The 10,415-nt window shown below is 44.2% G+C and overlaps 1 protein-coding gene across 4 annotated transcripts in view; it reads left to right on the top strand.

The window, feature by feature from the left end:
• Window positions 1-423: 423 nt before the first annotated feature.
• The window catches only part of LOC147016255 (uncharacterized), a 64,430-nt gene continuing 54,438 nt past the window's right edge, over window positions 424-10,415 (top strand). For all 4 annotated transcript variants that reach the window (XM_085844825.1, XM_085844824.1, XM_085844822.1 and 1 more), the window contains exon 1: window positions 424-6,994. In XM_085844825.1, coding sequence (XP_085700951.1) covers window positions 6,706-6,994 — 289 coding nt within the window. In that variant the 5' untranslated portion in view covers window positions 424-6,705. The remainder of the gene's footprint in view (window positions 6,995-10,415) is intronic.

Here is a 10,415-nt window from a genome sequence, read left to right as displayed (position 1 = left end):
GGTAAACGTGGTGACAAATCGGAGCTCGAGTATCGACGGGACGTCGGTGCACAGGTGCGAGCGGACGGACCAACGATAGATTTTGCAAACTGATTGCCGGGATGAACAAGTAGGGTTATTAAAAATAAATGAAGGGACGCTTGCTCAGGGTGTAGCGTGATGACGTCACGGGACGTGCCCGCGAGCACGCAGTGCGGAAGGCTGTGCTCGGCGTGTTCGGACGTGACATGTTTACGTCGCGCCTGTGCACCGTGTCGGCGGCACATGTCGTGTCCGTTTACCCGCAACCTTGGACGGGCGTCGTGCACGGCGGGACACTGAGCCGGCCCGTGGCAATGGACTAGGACGAGCATGACGAGTGGAGGACGTTCCGTGAGTGGACGAGCGCGCGCTGGACGCGGGAACGTGCTCCGACGGGTGAGGGTCACGTGTCTCGTGTCTCGTGTCTCGCCACCTCGTACCTCACAATCCGCGACCGCTCGTCCGTCCTACCTTTACGCTTGAGCACGTTTTCTCACCTTTAGTCGCCCCGACCTCCCCGTCCTTGACCGTCCCCGTTACCTCCCCGTCCCTGACCGTCCCCGTTACCTCCCCGTCCCTGACCGTCCCCGTTACCTCCCCGTCCCTGACCGTCCCTGTTACCTCCCCGTCCCTCACCGTCCCCGTTACCTCCCCGTCCCTGACCGTCGCCGTTACCTCCCCGTCCCTGACCGTCGCCGTTACCTCCCCGTCCCTGACCGTCCCTGTTACCTCCCCGTCCCTGACCGTCGCCGTTACCTCCCCGTCCCTGACCGTCCCCGTTACCTCCCCGTCCCTGACCGTCCCCGTTACCTCCCCGTCCCTGACCGTCCCCGTTACCTCCCCGTCCCTGACCGTCGCCGTTACCTCCCCGTCCCTGACCGTCGCCGTTACCTCCCCGTCGCCGTTACCTCCCCGTCCCTGACCGTCGCCGTTACCTCCCCGTCCCTGACCGTCGCCGTTACCTCCCCGTCCCTGACCGTCACCGTTACCTCCCCGTCACCGTTACCTCCCCGTCCCTGACCGTCACCGTTACCTCCCCGTCCCTGACCGTCACCGTTACCTCCCCGTCACCGTTACCTCCCCGTCCCTGACCGGCGCGTTTCTCCGTGTAGGCCTCGGCGGTGTGCGCCTTGTGCTCGACCTTCCCTTTACTTACAGAAGACCGGTACCCGGAATCAAACCCCCAAATACCTGTGGATTTTTCGGTCCGACGCGTTTACAGTGGCCCGTTACGTTCAGGCCTCAGGTTTGTAACAAGTCAGGCGGTTCCTTGTGATGATGTCCAGGTGAACCGCTCACACGTCGCTTGGTCACCTGGCCGTGGTTCCCGTGTGATGTTTTCTTCTGATTGATCCGGGAATTCCGCTGTTCAACCGGATGATTATGTTCGATGTTCGACGTGTGTCGGCCCTTCCATTCACGGGTACACATCACGAACACCCTGGATCGTGGGGTCCACCATAGTAATCACACCTTTGGTGGTTATTGGACCAAGTTTTACCAGAACCACTGGTGAGGTGTGATTTTTCCTTCAAGGTGGTGGGAATGACACAAAGTTTGGAGGTGAGGTGGATAGCAGAGGAGGTGGTGATCAGATTCAGGAAAGTATTGATACTTGTTTGGAATGGGAAAAAGACTGGCAAATGTAATTTAACCTGAGCAAGTGTAAGGTGTTGGGGATGGGGAAGGACAATGAAAATAGAGATTACAGGATGTAAGGGGTAATTTTGGAGCATCACACAGGAGAAGGATTTGGGGGTGATAATGGATATAAGAGGTAAGCAGGCAGCACAGGGCCAGGTACCGATAGGTAAAGCAAATAGGGTTTTAGGTTGTATTCGGAGGGGGTTAATTTATAAATTAAAAGAGGTGGTGTTAACATTGTACAGGAATTTATTGAGGGCCACATCAAGAATGTTATGTGCATTTCTAGTCACCACATTCACAACTCAGGAAGGACACAAATGTCATGGAGAGGGTTCAGCATAGGGTTACGAGATTGATTCTGGGCCGAGCTGGACTCAGCTATGAGGAGCGGCTGAAGGACACGGGGCTTTGCTCACTAGAAAGGAGACGGTTATGAGGAGATATGATGGAGATGTTTAAGATGATGAAAGGTAAAGATAAAACAAGTGAAGATGAATTATTCAGCAGAGTAGACAGTGATAGGACCAGGGGTCATAGGCTGAGAGTAAATAAGAGGAGAGTTAAGATGGTAGTTAGGGAGGGGACTTTCACTCAGAGAGTAGTTACCTTTGCAAACTTCGTTTGACGAAGGTATTGTATTGACCCCTGTGTATTTATTTATTGGTAAGTATCTGTGCGGACAACATTGCGCAAAAACTGCTGGACCGATTTGCATGAAATTTTCAGAGATGATGTGCAGTTACTCAAGGACGCAGGGCGAAGCTTTTGGGAGCAATCGGATTAAAGGTCACGGTCACGAAAAGGTCAGAATCGTTTTTTCGTCATAACGCGGTCAATTTTTATCCGAACGAGATAAAACCAACACCAAAATGTTCATTACTCAATTCTACATTCTAGGCTATGCCACATGAAAGTGTGGCGTAATTACCCTAGGTAGCGGTTGGGGGTCAAAGGTCAAGGGGGTCACCACAAAGCATTTTTCATTGGGCAGCGTCGTGGACAACATAACGCAAAAACCACTTAGCAGATTGTCATGAAATTTTGTGGACTTGTTTGACATCATGAGAGGACAAATCGATTAGATTTTGGGAGCGATTGGATCAAAGGTCAAGGTCAAGGTCACAAAAAGGTCAAAATCGTTTTTTTGCAATTAAAGTGTCAATTTTGTTCCGATTTACATCAAATTAAGTCCAAAATGTTCAGTATTCAAATCCTGATCCACTGATATAGCGTATGGTATAGTGTTTGCAACCCTAGTTAGTCTGTGGAAGTCAGAGGTCAAGGGGGTCACCAAAATGGAGTTTTTGATTGGGAAGCGTTGTGGACAACATTACACAAAAACCACTTCGCAGATTGTCATGAAATTTTGTGGATGTGTTTGGCATCATGAGAGGACAAATCGATTAGATTTTGGGAGCGATCGGATCAAAGGTTAAGGTCAAGGTCACAAAAAGGTCAAAATCGTTTTTCGCGATTAAATTGTCAATTTTGTTTTGATTTACAGCAAATTAACTCCAAAATGTTCAAAATTAAATTCCCCATCCTCTAATATGACACATGGTATAGTACTTTTGTCACCCAAGGCAGCGGTTGGGGGTCAAAGGTCAAGGGGGTCACACAAATTCACATTTATATTGGAAAGCGTTGTGGACAACTTAACGCAAAAAAACAAAATGCAGAGAGGCTTTAATTGTTTTGGATTTGTTTGGCATCATGAAAGGACAAATCCATTAGATTTTGGGAGCGATCGGATCAAAGGTCAAGGTCACAAAAAGGTCAACATCGTTTTTTTCATAATGAAAACGGTTAATATGTTTCCGATTTACATCAAATTAACTCCAAATTGTTCAGTGTTCAATTCCCCATCTTCTGAAATGACACAAGGCATAGTACTATTGTCACCCTAGGTAGCGGTTGTGGGTCAAAGGTCATGGGGGTCATGAAATGCATATTTGTATTGAGATGCGTTGTGGACAACTTAATACAAAGGTAATAACTAGAATATATCTCTGTCTCTAAACTGTGCGTCTGTTGATGCAACAAGGGCCATAAGGGCCCTACCAAACTTAGTTACTAAGTAAAATACAACAAATTTTCATTAAGGAGACTTGGTATAGTTTGATATGCACATAGCTTCGCTCATGGTTTAGTAAAAGGAGTTTTACTTTCTTGTTTAATTAGACACCAATTAAAATGACGTTTTTGTCCTCGCTCGGATTTGAAAACATGATCTACTTGATCCAGGTCATGTCTGCGTGGTCAGTGACATTCGACCGAATCCGACCCTACATGCTACAGAGTTCGGCACTTGGGACAACGAATCACCTAAAATTGTCATAATCGTAATAGTTCTAATAACAAAATCCTTTCACAAAATCCAGATCATGGACTTTAAATTTGCGAAATTCCCGAGCAGATTTAGTGGAATTTTAGTTCCTCATTTCACTCTCATGCCATATTCAAACTAGTGGCTGCGGCGAAGGTATGCGCTCTACGAGTGCCCGTTCTCGTTGTTCTTGTTATCGAGGAACTTTTCTCTTGCAATGATGATTTTGAGATCCAGCCGAATCTGAATGTCACAGCATGCATGCTTTGTTCGTCTCAAGTGGTCATGGTCCTTGGTGGAGTTGCCATATCCATCAAAGACCACCATTATCCAGAGGCGATGGCTCCCCATGGACTTCACAAACCGGACGTAGCTCTCGGCAACATCCTTCCAAGTAAGGTTAGCCTCCCACTTGACATTGTGCAGGAGCCACCCACTATCAACCACAAGGCTTGTGCAGGGGAGTTGTTCGACAGGTGCCACACATGCCTTCAGGGACCTTGCTGGGGCAGCCTTGTCTGGCTTTCGCAACTTTTGATTTTTGTCAAACAGAGACATCGGTTTTGGCATCAACTCAAAGCGCAGAGCTTCTTTGGTCTTGACTTCACGCTCACTGATGACAATGAGGCAGTTGAATAGCTTCAGTGAGTCAATGACCCGCTTCTCGCCATTGACTTTGGGTCCAGATCTGAGGCTTGTAAGTGATTTGACCTTGTCTTTGGTTACCATTCCATCCACAACAGCTTTCCCATCCATCTTAGCCTGTATGGCTCTGCCAACTTCTGCTTGATCAGCATTGACTTGGTCTTCAGGAGTTCTGCTGAACCCAGTTGAGAAGCACACCAGAGTCTTCTTGTCCCGTGTGGCATCGAAAGGGTTGACTTCCTCCAACCACCCAACTATGGTGTTGACAGCATCGTTATCTCTCTTCATTTGGGCTCTTTTAACGTCGGTGTGGACAAGTACCCCACATTTGACCATGCTTCTTTTTAGCTCTTGGTGAATGAACAAGAAGTGGTTCAGTCTGAACCCAAGATTTATGAGAAGACTCATTCCGAAAGCAGCTTCTGCTTAGACCACCGGAGCATTTTGCCTCATGCATGAGTGTGGTTTCTATCGCGATGTCGGTCCATGTGCCAGACCATTCATGGTCTGAGAACCTGACTACATAGTTGCCGTACAAAGTGAACTTGGATAGAGTTTCCTGGAACATGGGACTCTCCTGTCACTGATGCATCAGCTGTACATACAGCCTTGCTCCCTTTGCGTACTGATGGTGGCCCAATGCTGCGAAGGTATTGAGCATTCCAATGATGCAGCTGAGATGACCTGTGTGGTCTGGGACACGCTCACACCTGATGAATACCTTGATGAGGTCGATTCTGCCAGAGCACCAGACCCAGAGTGCTGGTGTCCTTCCTCCTTCAGCTAAGATCTTCAATCTCTCTGCCATCCTCTCCTCGAAGACAGTGACTATCCTTGGTGCATATGACAGATTAGAGGAATTTTGATAACCTGTTGTCTCATCTTTTGAATATATTCAACTTCTATTGCGTCCGGTACACAATAATTTTATAGCTAAAAGCTCTTAGCTAATGTCAGCTAACACAGAGAATTCTACTGAGCATGAGCACAAGTATAACCAACAATATAGCAGTGGTTTCAAAAATGTTGTATGCTGATTTCAGCACAATTTGAACAATCTGAATCAATTGAGCCAAATTACCGCAAAACCGTCTGAGATATCTAAAAATGTATCATATCAATATTTTACAGCCAGGCATTCATTTTTACTCAAATCTAATGGTTAGAATCAATTCAGCACCCCAAAAAACACCAAGTTAGACATCCCACAAGTCAATATTGACAAAAGTTAATTTTTCCAATTTTTTCGCGCAGGCCCTCTGAGCACCCGAACTTTGATTGACTCCCCAGAATTTTCCACAAGGATTTGGGTTTACACTAATTGATAGGTGTTAGTAGACACCGAGATGAATACGTTAGTGAAGAAATTTTTTGGTAAGCAATTTTTTCACAGATGGTCAATACAATTTGCTAAAATTCCCTAACTAAGAGGGGGAAAGCAAGAAGCGCAGAGCTGAAGGGGGACTCTTAGAAAAACAATGGGTGCAGGGAGGAATGGGGGGCAGGAGAGGACACATGGGGTGGACAAGATACAGAAGGAAAAGTCCCAGGTGGGAAAAACTGGAAACCTGGAAGGAGGAGGATCTGGGGTGGGAGTTAACGAGGGAAGAAAAGATCATGGTTTTGGATTGGGAATGATCTGAGATGGTGGTGAACATCTGTCTTGAAGACCTGGTTTATGTTTCCATGTTTTCTGGAACTGGGTTATTGAAGTTTTTACAAATATGCCAGTGGATTAATCGACATACTCGTGCCTTTTTGTGTGTGTACAGCTGTTCTGACATGAGTGTTTTTTATATCGTGAAAGGAAGTGACTCATGCTTTCTGGTTCTACTTTGCAGAACCGACACCTCTCTGATTGATTAAATCGTGCCATTTTATTAAAGCCATTCGTATAGTGTCCTTCGTCTTAGGCATTTATTATGATTATTCTACATCCTAGTTGAGCTCACCCCTTCTTCGCCACTCCGCTGAGCCTTCTTCGTCTATGCCCAATCTGTCAAGCTCCTTTTTATAACTCCCTGCTTTTTTTTATCGTTCTCCCAGTTGTTAGTGTTTATCTATTCATGTTTCACCTTGTATTTTTCTTTTGTGTTTTTGCAATCATTGGGGCTGTATTTATTGCTGTTTCGGTTTCATATGTGACACCTTCTATTCCCACCTTTTTTTTTTGGAAATATTTTGCAAGGTGCATTTGGGAGACCTTTTCTGGCCTGCTGTCTTCATGTTTACAAACAATTTGGGTTCGGAAGAGTGTTGAACTTTTCACGTACTCAGCCAATCCTACAGTTGTCACTCTCTGCATTTGGTTGATTTCCATCAGTCTGCTACCTAATTGTCTCAGCAAGTCAGCAGGTACATTCTTGGAATACATTGATTTTGTCAAACATTTTGTGGATGGTGAGGAGTTTTCTTGTTTTGATATCCAGTTTATTGATTTCTGCTAGTTGCCAGTTTATTATTCTGCAACTGTATTGGAATACTGGTACTGCGAGTTGGTTTATGGCTTTGATTTTATTTATTCAGGAGAGGTATGTTTTCAGGATCCACCTTATTCTACGCCGGTATTCTTTGGTAATTGTTTTGGACATTTCTTTGTGACATATTTGGTGGCCCTTTTATACTCCAACATATTTGTATAACGTTTAATTTTCAAGTTGCTGTGTTGTATTTTGCTCAATTTTTATGTTGTCTGTTTTTGTGGTTTACCTTGTTTGAATGCGCACTGAGCTCACTTATCTCGGCCAAATTCCATTTCAATATCTTCGAGTAGCATTTCACCAATTTCAGTTGTTCTGCCAATTTTTCATCGTTTGGTGCGAATAGTTTTAAATCATCCATGTCAAGTCGATGTGTCACCTTTCCTGTTTCTTTGGACATTTTTATATTGGATGTAAGAATGTATCTGCATCCTTGCTCATTAATGAGGTTGCTCAGTGGGTCCAGAACCAAGCAAAACAGGAGGGGGAAAGACTGTCTCCCTGAAAGTTCCTGCGACATAGCTTCCCTCCTGATATTTCAATCTTTCCTTTTGTGTGCTGTTGTACCAGACATGGGAATCCAGAGCTCCATTGTTTTCTCAATCAGTTTGATTATTTGAGGGTTGATTTTGTACACTTGCATGCATTTTATCATCAATGAATGTGGGATATTATCAAAAGCTTTTTTTTTTATCATCCATCCAGGCTGTGGACAGTTTGGTTCTTCACGTTTTACAATTTTTGAGTCTGGCCTTGTTTAGTAGTAGGTGGTCCATTGTTCCATAGCATCCTCTCCTACATCCCATCTGTTCTGCCTCTCGGCTTCCTTATTGTGTTAGGCCAGAAAATCAGATGTGCCAACCTATATTAAATAATACGGGAGTTTTGAAACGACGTGTGGATGCAAACGAGGCCTTTCACGCATGTGCTGTGTGTGTTTTTCAGTGATTCGCTTCTGCTTGCATGGGCATTTTTAACCTGCCATTCGCTGGAGTAAAATCTTAAAGTCAAATAATCTTTTAAAAATAATTTTCAGCACTTAAACGAAAGCATGGCAACTTCAAAATGGTGAACCATAATCGTTGTGTTCCTGGATGCTTTTTGTCTCGGACTCTCAAAAATATAGGAAATACGAGAAATATCCATGGATGAAAGGTGTTGAGTTCCTATCATTTCCTGTTGATACAAGCAAGCACTGATAGTGGATAACACACAAACACTTCTCATTTTAGCAATATATGCAAAAAATCTAGCACAATTTCTCTTGTGGCCCCGGAACCAAAAAACAATATTGCTGTGGAAATTGCTTCTCGGGGTTAATAAATGCTTCATACAATGGAGTTATTTCCTTCATGATTGTTCACAATAAATGCAACGTAATTAATTGTGATACTAGATATGCGTCGCTATTTTGTCAATAGAGACCCGTGTCCACCTCCCTAATTGTCTGTGTCTAAAAACCATCATCCCTTCTGACCTTGTATTAGTCCCCGTTCAACTTGATCCAAAACGGGGGCTTTAGCATTTGGTCTCGATTTTTGTGTGCACGTGTGCATCCGCAACCATATCTGACATGTATGGACCATGTCAGAACAGAGGGGCGGGGGCAGGTGGGTCAGTTGGCATGGGCCTACGATTTTGAGGGGGTCTAATGTTAAACAAGTAAAGGAACAAAAAATTACACACCAACATTGATGATTTTTTGATACATTTTTAATAAAATTGCTTGCCCTGACCTTTTTTATAAATAGTTCTCGTTCTTTTATTCTGTTCATGGTTACTTGTAAGTACATCATGTACACTACATGTACATTTATATACCCATACATAAATCGTATGTATTTAGCACTGATTACAAAAATACTTAACGAGCAGTTTGAAATAGGGGCCTACATTTCCCATCTGGCCTGGGACTATTATCAGCTTTGCACAGGCCATACTATGGACCAATTTTATTCATACTTGGCCCAAAGACAACATATGATGGTATACATAAGCACATAATTTAGATTTGCGATGTGATCAGAGATGGCAAACTGGCGGCCATTTTGGTTGTAAAAAAACCCCCGGATTTTGAACACGTCCTCAATCATTTCTCGGACATACATTTACCGATGTTGTTGAAATTTGGCACACAGTTAATGAATGATGGCTTACAGAAGCATGCCAGGTTTTTTTCGACTGTTGGCCATTTTGTTACATAAACATGTCCCCAACCATTTCCTGAACATGCATGGTCCGATTTTGTTCAAACTCAGCACAAGCACAATACCCAATGGCATACACATGCACGTCACCTTATTTTGCAATCTGATCAAAAATGGCTGACTGGTAAACCATTTTCGTGGTGAAAAAAAAAGAAGTTTTGAACACGTCCTCGACCATTTCTCAGAAATACATTTACCGATCTTGTTCAAACTTGGCACACAGATAATCAATCATGGCATACATTGCACTCCATTTTCTTTTGAGATCAGATATAAGATGGCCAACTGATGGCCATTTTGTGACTTAAACGTGTCCTCAACCATTTCTTTAACATGCTTGGTCCAATTTTGTTCCAACGTGGCACAAGAACAGTACATGATGGAATACACGTGCATCTCACTGAATTTTGCGATCTGATCAAATATGGCTGACTGGCAGCCATTTCAATTGTTTAAAAACCCAATATTGAACACGTCCTCAACCTTTTCTCAGACACTCATCTCCCAATGATGTTCAAACTTGGCACACATATAATGAATGATGGCTTACATCTGCACGTCATTTTTTTCGAGATCCGATCCAAGATAGCCGACTCGAAACCATTTTGTTACTTACGCAATCTTGACAAATCATACGCAATCTTCCATGTCACATAATCACTCAAGTCAGTTGCGCATACAAATAAATCTTGTAAATATGGACAAGGCCTTTAAGTCTGGACTTGGTTTAACATTTCTATGAATGCTATTCGTATCCATTTTCTTGTGTTCTGTCCAAAGGTAGGTTCAGTTCTGCTGAAACAGTTTATTGGCAAGGATTATACTCGGCGGGTTGCTATCCCTCTCCCAGCAGCAGAGGGCAGGAATTTGGAATTTATTAATGGTACTGGCGATAGCTCACCGACTTCAAGGACAGCGTGGAATCTTTTAACACCCACCAATGGCAGCAGACAGGACGGGACACCCAATTTAACATCTGTCCAAGGAACGATGCACACGTTGAGGAATCACCATGCCCGTGAAACACCGGGAGTTGAAAGCTGGATTGGGATTCGAACTCCGACGAGACACTTTAGAAGTGTGTGCATC

This window comes from Eptatretus burgeri, chromosome 11 (genome assembly GCF_056783735.1).
Source record: "Eptatretus burgeri isolate ZD-2024b chromosome 11, Ebu_testis_v1, whole genome shotgun sequence".
NCBI classification, from domain to species: domain Eukaryota; kingdom Metazoa; phylum Chordata; class Myxini; order Myxiniformes; family Myxinidae; genus Eptatretus; species Eptatretus burgeri.
The sequence above is the reverse complement of the archived record's forward strand: the minus strand, read 5'-3'. Positions and strand labels throughout refer to the sequence as shown.